This window comes from Pan troglodytes, chromosome 3 (genome assembly GCF_028858775.2).
Source record: "Pan troglodytes isolate AG18354 chromosome 3, NHGRI_mPanTro3-v2.0_pri, whole genome shotgun sequence".
Lineage (NCBI taxonomy): Eukaryota > Metazoa > Chordata > Mammalia > Primates > Hominidae > Pan > Pan troglodytes.
Window position 1 is genome coordinate 46,596,482 of NC_072401.2, and position 13,433 is coordinate 46,609,914.

Below are 13,433 nucleotides of genomic sequence, written 5' to 3' on the forward strand. Positions count from 1 at the left end.
GGAAAACAACTCTCACTTTGTTTTGAATATACCTAGGAGTATAAAGAAACGTACCCAGATGTGATTTTTTTATTTTTTTCTTTATACATTTTTTACACATTTCCCAAATTATTCACTATTAACATCACAGTTCAAAAACTGCTAGTGAACTTTTCAAGTCTCTCATTCTAGAGAATCCCAAGGGCTTTTATACTAAAAAGTATTGTAATAATTATTATTGAACATAAGCACCCTTGAAGGGGCAGAGACAAAATTTTTTTTTTTTGAGACAGGGGCTTGCTGCAGCCTTGACCTCCCGGGCTGAAGCAATCCTCCCACCTCAGCCTCCTGACTAGCTGGGACCACAGGCCCGCATCATCATTCCCAGCTAATTTTTGTATTTTTTGTAAAAACCGGGTTTCACCTTGTCGACCAGACTGTACTCAAACTCCTGAGCTCAGCAATCTACTGGCTTCAGCCTCCCAAAGTGCTGGGATTACAGGCGTGAGCTACCATTTTATATTTTATTTTATTTTACTTTTTGAGAAGGAGTTTTCGCTCTTGTTACCCAGGCTGGAGTCCAATGGCATGATCTTGGCTCACTGCAATCTCCACCTCCAGGGTTCAAGCGATTCTCCTGCCTCAGCCTCCCAAGTAGCTGGGACAACAGGCACCCACCACCAGACCCGGCTAATTTTTGTATTTTTAGTAGAGATGGGGTTTCACTATGTTGTCCAGTGTGGTCTCGAACTGCTGACCTCAGGTGAGCCATCTGCCTCGGCCTCCCAAAGTGCTGGGATTATAGGTGTGACCCACTGCACCCAGCCCAGAGACAGATTTATTAATATGCCAAGTCAAAAACCTCAGTTATTGCTAAGCTCAAAAGAGTTTGTTGACTAGAGAGGTTAAAAATTTTTTCAAATAAATAAGAACATAACTGATAGAGAATAAATAACCTAAAACGTACATCAAGGTCAGGGAGTAACGCATGATATCTGACTACGTCAGGACCCCTTCAAAACAACCCACAGAGCCAAACAAGAACATGCCATTTGCACTTAGAGAACAGCCTATAAATAGAGGCCAATCTCCCAGCTTCCAGTGACAAGTGACTAAATCATAAGACTCGGTCTTAATCTGATTGCATCCTGTTATCTTTTGCGGATTTAGTGCAGGAGTTCTCAAACTCTGGACTAATACCACTCAGCTTTTCTCAACTGAGGTAACTGTTTCCATAGTTTTTTACTTAAAGCTTTAGTGCCTATTATCATTTGTAAGTAAACCAGATATGATTAAAATAAAATTTTGTAAACAATCATTGTTAATCTCAGACTCACTTTTTTTCACTGTGGGCGAGTGATTTTATATTTTATACAAATAGTAGTTATCTTAGACTAGAACCATTATTCCATGCTCATATGATGGAAAATGCTGGTATTCCGTGCCTGTTATGGGCTGAATTATGTCCCTCCGAAATTCATATGTTGAAGCTCTAACCCCCAGTACCTCAGAATGTGACTATATTTACAGATAGGGTCTTTAAAGAGTGACTAAGTTAAAAAGAAGCCCTTAGGGTGGGCCCTAATCCAATCTGACTGATGTCCTTGTAAGAAGAGGAAACTTGGACATGCAAATAGACACAAGGATGTGAGCACAGAGAGAAAGGGCCATGTGAGGATACTACACCTTCTTGCTGGAAGGCGGCCACATCCAAGCCTAGGAGAGAGGCCTCAGAATGAGGCTAAACCTGCCGACATCTAGATCTTGAACCTCTAGCTACAAGAACTGAGAAAATAAATTTCTGTTGTTTAGGCCACCAGTCTGTGGTACTTTCTTATGGCAGCTCCAGCAAACTAATACAGTGATATTCCTCAAATAGCCTGATCTGCTCAAAAGCACTCCATGTTTTGGCACCAGACAAGTTTCAGAATGCATTCCATCTCCTGAAATGATAGCTCTAAAGGTCTACCCTGCATAACACAATTACTGTGTTAAGATAAGCAAATTTTAGGCCAGACACTGTGGCTCATGCCTATAATCACAATACTTTGGGAGGCCAAGGCAGGAAAATCCCTTGAGTCCAGGAGTTCGAACCAATCTGGGCATCAGGGTGAAACCTTGTCTCTACAAAAAAAAAAAAAAATGTTTTAAATTAGTTGGGCATGGTGGTACACGTCTGTGGGCCCAGCCACTCAGGAGGATTGCTTGAGCTCAGGAGGTCGAGGCTACAGTGAGCTGTCATCATGACACTGCACTCCAGGCTAGGTGACAGGGAGACCCTGCCTCAAAAAAAGGAAAGATATGCAAAGTTTAAGTTTAAGGTTGAAAAAGCAGACATTTAGTGCCTAAGGGAATTTGCACTAGAAAACCCTTTTCTTCTACAGGTTGATGCCCCGTGAAAGTAAAAACATGCCTGTGCCTTGCAGCTAGATAGATATACATTTGAATTGCAGTTCTGCCACTTCCTGGCTGTAATCATCTCAGACATCAGACAAGAGACTTTAACGTCTTGGGGCATCCATTTCATCATCTCTAAAACAGGGACAAGGCCAGGCGTGGTGGCTCACGCCTGTAATCCCAGCACTTTAGGAAGCCAAGGCGGGCAGATCACTTGAGGACAAGAGTCAGAGACCAGCCTGACCAACATAGTGAAACCCCATCTCTATTGAAAATACAAAAATTAGCCAGGCATGATGGCTCCTGCCTGTAATCCCAGCTACTTAGGAGGCTGAGGCAGGAGAATCACTTGAATCCGGGAGGGGGAGGTTGCAGTGAGCCAAGATTGTGCCACTGCACTCCATCCAGCCTGGGTGACAGAGCGAGGCTCTGTCTCACAAAAAGAAATAAAATAAAATAAAAATAAAACAGGGACAATACCAAGGGTTGCCATAAAGGCCAAAAGAGATAATGTAGCTGCTGCCTACCACACAGTAGGCCACAAAGTAGCCTCCTCTTCCCTATATTCCATATTTTAGGCCTCTGAAATGGCCAGTTTTTTCCAGACTGTCCAGCGCTTCTCCCCATAAATAGCTATTTCTCTTTTACCATGCCAGCTTCTCTAGCCAATCAGATCCAACCAAATACAAAGACAGAATATCTCTTTCAGATGTTCTGAATCTCTTACAGGGGTATCTCAGAACATATCTGTCTCAAGGCATCACAAAAGAGGCAGCTCTGTCAGCAAAATGGTCCTAAAGTACAAAAGTGGCTTCTAACAACCCACATTCTCTGCCCCCCAAGGAAAGTTGAAAGATACTTATCAACCAAGTTCTCTTTCCACCTAATTTCCAAATCCTCTTGGAGGGAAAAAGGTAGCTGTCCAAAATTCACCAAAAAGAAATGGCTTTAAGTCTGATTTCTTTTTTTTTTTTTTTTTTTTTTTTTTTTTAGATGGAGTCTTGCTCTGTCACCCAGGCTAGAGCGCAGTGGCGCGATCTTGGCTCACTGTAGCCTCTGCCTCCCGGGTTCAAGTGATTCTCAGCCTCAGCCTCCTGAGCAGCTGGGATTACAGGTGCACACCACCATGCTTGGCTAATTTTTGTATTTTTAGTAGAGATGGGGTTTTACCATGTTGGTTAGGCTGGTCTCAAATTCCTGATCTCAAGTGATCCACCTGCCTCGGCTTCCCAAAGTGCTGGGATTACAGGCGTGAGCCACCGCACCTGGCCAAGTTTCACTCTTCATAATTTGTATTCCTAAAACAATTTTCTCGACTATAAAGCTGTAATATTAACATATGTATCCAACAAATTATCATATATCCCTTGAAAATCACTGGCTTGGAGAATCACTAAACTTATTCCAAGCTAAGTATTCAAGGCTTATCCTCAAGTATCTTGCCATATCAGTGACTTATGCATACATCTAGAGATACCCAGCAATGCAGAAGAAAATAGAAGTAGGTGCTCAATAAATGATAATTACTTGAACCAGTGGGTTAAGAAGGGGTCAGAGAAGAGCATAAAGTTCAGTGAGTTAACAAGTAACAATTACCAAAATCAGCAATTTAGAGGGTACCCTACACACATTTCAACTTCTAGAATTTGAGTTTATTGTCATGAGAAAGTCACCCATTGACAGTAAAACTTGTCAAAGTAAACATATAATAGACAAAACTAAATGATCTTTTTAAATGGTACATAAATTATAAGCAAAGAAACTTGAGAAATATCCAATTATGATCAGAGCCCAAAGAATATTCTTGGGAATGAAATGTAAAGAAAAATACAACTAAATCAATTAAGAATTTACCAAGGAGTGATACAAGGGCTAGGCCTTGAATGCAATCTACAGAAAGGCAGGGTATTTGGCCAGCACTGAAGATGTTCTAATGCTAAACATCAGCATAATCCCTTAAGGAATTATTCCTATAGTTGAGAAAAGCAATCCACCGTATTAACCCCAGTCTAACAGAAATGTCTTTGAAACATCTAACACTGTTCTAGTTGAAGGATAGAGGATCCTGGGTTACTGTTCTCCTGCACCTAAAGCAGAAATCACTACAGGATCACAGCTCTCTTTCCTGATGAGCTCAGATGCTCCCAAACATAGGAGTTCCAGGCAGCCGCAACCAACAAATCAGAGCTGGCTCACCCAATGAATCTGTATTCAAATTCCACATATATCAAGCATCTCTTTGACCTAATAACTTAGTCTCAGCAGACAGGGTGGGTTCCTGATGTGTCACCTACCTGGTTTCCAAGTTATCTGGTTTCTCCCACCAGAATTAGAAAACTGGCATTCTTGTCAGTTTGATTGACAAGGAGTTCAGCTCTGGAGTTATCCAGAAGGACAAAAATTAAAATCTCTGGCCTGTCAAACTGAAAGTCAGATCCTGGACTGGAGATCATCCTATCAGGTATAATAATTTGCCAGGCTGACAGCAACTAGCTGGCCTCCGTCCTTAGCTGACCTTGAGTTACTAAAGAAAAACAGACAGAAGTGAGCCCCTGGAAGCCAGTGGGTGTGATTTACCTTTACACCATTCTTACACAGGGTATAAATTCCAAAAGACATTGCTGTATGAGAGAGCAGTTCAATCATTTCAGAGTTCAGAGAAAGAGGGAACACCAGCTGAAGAGGATCATCTGCTATGGGAGAGGATTCTGAAGATCTAACAGTAGGAAGCAGTTAAGAAATTCACAGCATAATGTGACCAAGCTCAGAATGTAAAGTCAATAAGAAGAGTTCAAAACTGAGAAATAGCTCCCAAGTAGAAACAGTAGAACTTTAAAAACATGAGCACTGAGGATGAAGAATCACATACAACTTCAAAGTCTAGGCAAAGAAATAGCCACAAACAAGAGTCTAGGGCAATACAGGAGGCTAGCAAGTACAAGACAATGTCCAGTGGGTTAGAGATGTATACCTGGGAGCCACCCAATTAGCTGAGAAAGAAGAGCAGATAAAGCCACGTCCTAAGGGCAGAGAGAAAACAGGTCACAAAAATGGGAACCAAACTTATTAGAAGGCACTGTGGAATGCCAGAATCTCAGTAATCATATTATTCTTTTAATAGCAACAAGCATTCATACAGTAGGTGCAGGCAGCCTTCTAAGGTGCTTGATACCTTTTAACTCATTTGAACAACCCTATGGAAATAGGAGTTATTGTTACTCCTATTTTATAGATACAGAAAATGAGGCACAAGAGTAGATGACCTCCCTAAGGTCACATTTTGAGAAACAGAGCTACAATTTTGGTACCAAATCTAAGCAAACCTGTATCCAGGGTCCCTAATCCTAACCACTAGGCTGCAGGGCCTCTTCTCAGTTGAGATGCCTGTTTCTGGCCAGGCGTGGGGCTCACACCTGTAATCCCAGCACTTTGGGAGGTGACGGCAGGAAGATTGCTTGAGGCCAGGAGTTCAAGACCAGCCTAGCCAAGATAGCAAGACCCTGTCTCTTATGTTAAATATACACACACACACACACACACATATTATACATATAATTAAATTTTTTTAAAAAAAAAAGACTCCTGCTTCTAACACTTAATTCAAAGAAACCACTGATCTCTGACTCTCAGTTTCCCTCTCTGTAAAAGGGGGTTGGCACTTGCCCTCCCTACCCTACCCAGCCTTTTGACACTTAATAAAACCCTAAGAGTAAGCTGCAGTTGTTCTCTACCAGGCCTACTTCCATCTAACATTTTTCTTTGCAGGATTTGGAAACAGGAGGGTAGGGAGACCTGAGGTCAAAGAATATATACCTTTTCAATGGCATTTCAAGTGCTGTTGGTTAGATAAAATTTCCATGACTCCACTAAAATAAAATAAGATTTCTTTCTGCCATCCAGCAATTGGTCTCTTATCTTGGGCATAAAGAAGAACATGATGCCTTTCTGAACTGGATGGCTTAGTACACAAAAGGACCTCTGAAACCTGGGGCTGTAAAAACAAGCGGGTGAAGCGGAAACTGCACTGCATAATGGATATAAGCAAATCCTCTGATACAAAAAGTTGGTCGCATTGTTGTTATTCTAATCAGTAAAATAATAACGATGCTCAGGGAGTGGAATGATTTTTTCGCCTTCGACCAGAGAAACAACAGAGTGGTCCAGTGGTTCCAGCCTAGATCCCTCCAGCTCCGCGAAAGAAGCCGAGATGCTGACTTTCGCACTGCTGCGGGCAAGGAACAGAAATGCACGCACGCAGGCACACGCGCGCACACACACCCCTGACCCGCGACCACTGACCTTGAGAACTGGACCCCCGGGTTCTCAGCCCGCAGCGGTGTGGGGCTGGCTGCATCCCTCCCGGCACTCACCTCTAAAGTTTTCACTAGGATCTTCATGTAGATCTCGGAGATGCCCAGAGACACTCCGAAGACCGAAGGTAAAAGGATGAAGCCGAGAACCAGCGTCAGCCAGGTGGAAAGGATCTTCCCGGCCAGCTCTGCGCCCTCCATGACTCGGCGCACCCACTCAGGAGAGGTCCGCAGTGGAGGGCCGAGCGCCACAGCAGTCCCTGTCCCCAGGCAGTCCCGCGGGAGCTCCAGGAGCAGAGCGCCGAGCCCGGCACTCACCTCTGCGAAGGGAAGAGAGGAAGGAAAAAAACTTTCAGAATTACGGCAATATCCTTCCTTCCTCCCTGGGCTCCTCCTCGCCCCTGCCAGTTAACTCTTTCTCCGCTGGCTGCCCAGGTCTGGGCTGAAGCCACCGCGGCGTGCGGAGACCTGGGTAGCGCGAGCCAGTGGTCGGAGCTGCGGGTAAGCGGAGGCACACCGCGGCGCGGGCAGAGCGCGCGAGCGCAGCCAGGAACCCGCCCCGCCCGGTGCCTGATTTCCTCTGGGTGGCGATTGCGACAACTCAGCAGATGACTCACGGAGGCCCTCCCCGAGCCAGGTTCCCTGCGGGAGCACCGCACTTTGGCACACCGGTCGCCGGCGGAGCTGGCACCGGGCCGCGGGCTGTGCTGGAAGCTGGCTGCGCTCGGGCGCCCAGCGCCCTATTTCTGCGCGCTGCCCTCGCCCCACCTCCTCCGTCACCCAACGGGGGAGCTCCCTGGCAGGACTTAGCCCAGGAGTGCCGCAGCCTCCTGGGCGGTCTCCGTTCTTCCCCGCGCCCCGCCTCCCCCAGCACTCAGCAAAGGTCCTTTCAGGAGGAGAGTTTTCATCTGAAAAATGTCAATATTTTCTTCACCCGCAGAATGAACTGCTGACGTATCTGGGACGCTTGAGGTCTTGTTTGTGTGGGTGTAAAACGAACACTTGGAAAGGGCTTCCAAGGACAGGAAAACGCAGAGCGCACCACGCAGCCGTGTACGCCGCTTCTGGCTTCCACACCTCCTTCCCCACATGGCCTACAGCTGTGGGGCTCAATCTTGCTTATCCCGAGAGTAGGAAGCTCTCTCCACGCGTTGCCTAGCCCACTGAGCCGCCATCTCCCTGGCACAGAAACCCTGCGGCTAAGTATCTGTCACTCCCTTCCTGGGGGAAGATTCCAACCACACCTTCCCCTACCATTCAGCCAATACTATCCGCGCTTAGGCGTAACAGAGATGCCAGGCCGGCGCAAGCCTTCATTCACCAAGCTGACACGTGTCTCCTGGGTGTTCAGGCTCCGCGCTTCTACCGCGCCAGCCCTTATCAGAGCAACGAAGGGCAAAACCCTGTATGTTATTTACTACATTGCTGTTCTCTTAGAGATCTGAACTATTTTTAAGAATGAGCAGAAGGGATTTTGAGAAGGGATTTTCCAGATTGCCGCTGAATTCGACCAAAATCTCTTACAGGTACTTTTCAGGTGTTGTTTCAAGCTGGAAAAAAACTGAGAGGGCCAGCAAACTGAATTGAAACAGCGCTGATAGCAAATATTGCAGAGAAAATGGTCCCTGCCCAGGGTGTGGAGGAAGTGGGGAGCCAAGGAAGTGAGAAGCCCCTCTGTAAAGAATGTAGATGTCTGCCTTAAGTACTTACTGCCAGGTAGCTGTCACAAGCCCCCTCCCACACTAAGAACGGAAAAAATTATAACTTGATGATTAAAACCAGGTTATGGACCGGGCGCGGTGGCTCACGCCTGTAATCCCAGCACTCTGGGAGGCGAGGCGGGCAGATCATCTGAGGTTAGGAGTTCAACACCAGCCTGGCCAACATGGCGAAACCCCCGTCTCTACTAAAAATACAAAAAAATTAGCCCCGCGTGGTGTCGCATGCCTGTAGTCCCAGCTACTCAGGAGGCTGAGGCAGGAGAATCACTTGAACCCGGGAGGAGGAGGTTGCAGTGAGCCGAGATCGTGCCACTGCACTGCAGCCTGGGAGACAGAGTGAGACTCAGTCTAAAAAAAAAAGGGGGGGGGGGTTATGAATGAAGAAGTTAGGAGCTTGGTTTCTCAAAATTAAACCTCTGTAAGGTTGGCTAGTTTAGAAAAACACGGAAAACACAACTACCGAAAGCTGCCCAAAGTCTTTGCTTTCAAACACTATATATATTGAGTGCAAAACTTCAAATATTATATTGGCATATTTAACACCATATGTTCAGGCAAAACTCTTATTTTCCTTTTATTTCCTCAAACCAAGATAACTAAGGAAGGCTAAATCCTTGTACCAAAGTTTACCCCACAAGGGAGATAATACACACAACTTTGCGTGTGCTGAGTGCACACACTCTCCAGTGATTTTTGGTGCTCATGAACAAACTCCACAAAATGGTTTTGGTTTGGTTTTGTTTTAACTGTTACGGAAGAATTATTCGTCCACAGCTGTATGGTGCAATGGTAATAAAATGGGATCTGGAGTCTTCGATTGAGAGCAGCACGAACACATATAAGTTTGAGCAAGTGCTTCTGTGCTTCACCTTTCTTATCAGGAAGATGGGTTCTTCTCAGGGTTGAAAGTGATTGTGAGCATGAAACTGCATGGTAAATGACAAAGCTCTATGCAGAGATCAGCAGGCAGCCTGGTGCAAGGCAAAAACTCTTCATCTTTTTCTTGCCTAAAAGGCAGGAGAGCCAACACAGGCTCCCCAGGGTAACAAAGGCTCATCTTTGCAGTGATGGAGGAGGGTGAGGGAAGAGAAGAAATGTAGGGTGATCCTGACCCTGTCTCAAGTCGGGGAAAGTTGGTCCCGACTTGCCGCTCTCCTTGTCTCTCTTTCACTCTCCTCACCTCTCCTCCCTCCTCCATTCCTTGAGACTTAAACCTAGGTAGGAACCTACTTTCTCCATCCCTGAAGTCAAGACCCCCTTTACTTACTGTATTTGTTTCCTAGGGATGCCTTCACAAATCACCACAAATTTAAGGACTTAACACAACAGAAATTGATTCTCTCAGTTCTGGAGACCAGAAGTGTGAAATCAAGGTGTCTGTCTGTAAGGTCACACTCCCACCAAAAACTGTAGAGGAGAATCTTCCAGCTTCTGGTGGATCCCAGCATTCTTTGGTTTGTGGCAGCACACACATCTCTGCCTCAGTCTTCACATGACCTTCCTGTCTCTTCTTCCCATCTTTTCTTTTACAAAGACACATTATTCTGGATTTAGGGCCCACCCTCATCCAGGATGATCTAATCTGGAGATTCTTCCCTGAATTAAACTTAATCTGCAAAGACCCTTTTTCCAAATAAGGTCATATCCATAGTTAGGGGTGTTAGGACTTGGACATACCTTTTGGGGAAGGTGCAATTCAACCCGTTATAATTACCATCTCTGTAAAATAAGGATAATAACACCTACCTGCAGAGGTTGTTATTGGGATTGGAGAGTATGTATTAAATGGCAGTTGATAGTCAATGCTTAGTAATGAATTTATCCATAATCCTGTTTTTTTACCTATTAATCCAGGCATGTATACCTCCCCAAAAGATATGTCCAAGTCCTAACACCCGTAACTATGAACATATATACACACCTGTATATATATACACTTACACACCTGTGTGTATATATACACATATATACACATACATATGTGTATATATGTGTATATATATGCATATATATACACATATGTGTATATATGCATATATATACACATATGTATATATATGTGTGTATATATATATACACACAAACAGCTGATCTCTACATATATATGTATATACAGGTGTGTATGGGTATATATATATACAGGAGTGTGTGTATATATACACATATACATATATACATATATAATACACACATATTATATATATTATATGTACACACGTATACTATATATACAGTATATACATACAATATATATACATACATTGTATATATACTGTATGTATAGTATGTATGTATATATACACATATATAGTGTATATATAAGTGTGTATATACATATAGTATACTGTATATATATACATACTGTATATATGCAAAGCTCTATGCAGAGATCAGCAGGCAGCCTGGTGCAAGGGCAAAAACTCTCCATCTTTTTCTTGCCTTAATCTGCAAAGACCCTTTTTCCAAATAAGGTCATATCCATAGGTCATATCCATAGGTCATATCCATAGCGGGGAGATCACCTGCCTCGGCCTCCCAAAGTGCTAGGATTATAGGCTACGTGTATGCGTGTGTGTGTATACATATATATATATATTTTTTTTTTTTTTTTTTTTTCATGACAGCCTCAGGAGGTCCTGACGACATGTACCCTACTGCACTCCAGCCTGGGCAACAGAAGAAGACCCTGTCTAAAAAGAAAAAAAAAAATCCATTGAGGTCCAGCTAAGTGTATGGATATCAAAGCAAAAATAATTGATTCCAAACAGCTGCCCTTACCTGTTAACTCATTGTGTTATTCAAGTCTTCTTCAAGCCTCTGCTTTTACAGCAATTGTGGCCAATGTGAACAGAATTTAGGCTAAAAAAACTTTGAGCAGTTGTCAATATTGTCATGAGTAGAAGCCTATGGCAAATAATACGTCATAGCTGAAGCCAAACAAAGACTATTCGTTCAATTTAAAAGGTATGGTAGAACTCAGAAGTCTGGGGGTGAAGCAGACTTTTGAAGTACTTTATTCAACAGACAAGTTGCATTGCTTATCTCCAGTATCTTTATAAAATCTTTCTTTTCTCTGGTTTTATTTCACACATTTCTTGAGCTTTCATTATATCCTGCCTTGGTTTGTGTATTAGATGAATTTTCCCACTGTGAACTCATTGCTTGATATCAGAAGCTACAGCATTCATCATATCTTTCTGCCTGTTATTCTACCCCTTTTCCACCTGCACAGAATTTCACTTCTTGACACACCCTTGTTTAAAGCCAGCAGCAACTTCTGTAAAAGAAAAACTTCAGCCAAATTAAATTTAAAGGAGTTTAATTGAGCAATGAACAATTCACGAATCGGGCAGCTCCCAGAATCACAGCAGATTCACAGAGACTCCAGGAGTGCCTCATGGTCAGAAAAAAATTATAGACAAAAAAAGTAAAGTGATGTACAGGAACAGAACAGCTAGATTGGTTACAGGTTGGTGTTTGCCTTATTTGAACACAGTTTGAACACTCAGCAGTCTATGAGTGGTTAAAGTATGACTCCTGGGACTGGCCAACACTCAGCTATTGTTACAGGCACATACTCTTTTTTTTTTTTTTTTTTTTTTTTTAGAGACGGTGTCTTGCCCTGTTGCCCAGGGTGGAGTGCAGTGGCATGATCTCAGCTCACTGCAACCTCCGCCCCCCAGGTTCCAATGATTCTCCTGCCTCAGCCTCCCAGGTAGCTGGGATTACAGGCAGGCGCCACCACGCCCAGCTAATTTTTGTACTTTTGATAGAGACGGGGTTTCACCATGTTGGTCAGGCTGGTCTGAAACTCCTGACCTCAGGTGATCTGCCTGCCTTAGCCTCCCAAAGTGCTGGGATTACAGGTGTGAGCCACCACACTGGCCAGGTGCATACTCTTAAGTTAGGTTTTTCGATCTTGTCTGCCTATTAAGTTAGGTTGCAGTTCATCCACAAGGACTCAAATATAGAAGCACAGAGGCCTTCTCAGACCATATTTAGTTACTTTAACACTCTCTAATAGCCAGAAGTTAAAAGCTGAAATATTGAACATCTTAGGTTAGATCTGGAAGCATTCCACAGTCTGCATCCAACCCAATTTTCATCACATGCCAAAAAAAATCTTTCCCACCTTCTGTTTTATGCAGGGTTTCTTCTTCTCTGGGTCTTTGGTCACATCCCAGTGCTTCCCTCAGTGCACATACACACACACCTGTCTCCTGTTCTCATCCACATCCCTCACTTCACAGGTCAGGGATCCATCATGGAGATCCTACCAGTTGCTGAGTATGTCTATTCCAATTTTGCATTCCAGGACTGGGAAAATAACCACAGGATGGGTTCAAAGATTCATTGGGCCCAATATAAGATGGACCTGAGATAAAACTCCATTGATCACCTGCCCTACATAAGCTCCTAGTTTTACTTGTGAACCAGGATGACATGCTCCCACTTCCTTCACGTCATTCCCACACAATTCTCTAGATTTCTTTCAGCATACTTTGCAAAAAATATGCAGTTCTTTGGCCAGGCACAGTGGCTCACCCCTGTAATCCCAGCACTATGGGAGGCCGAGGTGGGTGGATCACCTGAGGTCAGGAGTTCGAGACCAGCCTGACCAACAGGAGTAACCCCGTCTCTACTAAAATACAAAAATTAGCCGGGCGTGGTGGCACATGCCTGTAATCCCAGCTACTTGGGAGGCTGAGGCAGAGAATCACTTAAACCCAGAAGGCAGAGGTTGCAATGAGCTGAGATCACACCACTGCACTCCAGCCTGGGCAACAGAGCGAGAAACTGTCTCAAAAAAAAAAAGCAGTTCTTTTGGAGTACAGTATACTTTCTCCTAGGACATATTATGGAGTATAGTATACCTCACCTTTCATGACCTGCTAGGACTGGAGTCTAGTTCTAGTCTAGAACCAGACAGGAGTGATGGAGGCAGGTCCTGAGGAGAATGAGCAAGGCAAATGCCTCAGGGAAGGCCATGACACATTCTTCAGGCAAAGGAGGGCTAACTTCTTCA

At 44.1% G+C, this 13,433-nt stretch overlaps 1 protein-coding gene across 20 annotated transcripts in view; it reads right to left on the bottom strand.

Moving 5' to 3' along the window:
• Positions 1-13,433, bottom strand: part of GPAT3 (glycerol-3-phosphate acyltransferase 3) — a 118,709-nt gene that overhangs the window by 62,163 nt on the left and 43,113 nt on the right. For 11 of the 20 annotated variants that reach the window (XM_054682878.1, XM_063808807.1, XM_063808806.1 and 8 more), the window contains one exon: positions 6,747-7,006. In XM_054682878.1, the coding sequence (XP_054538853.1) occupies positions 6,747-7,006 (260 nt within the window). Of the gene's footprint in view, positions 1-6,746; positions 7,007-7,154; positions 7,572-7,620; positions 8,036-13,433 lie in introns of those variants that run through there. The other 9 variants (XM_054682879.2, XM_054682880.2, XM_063808818.1 and 6 more) reach the window with 9 other exon arrangements.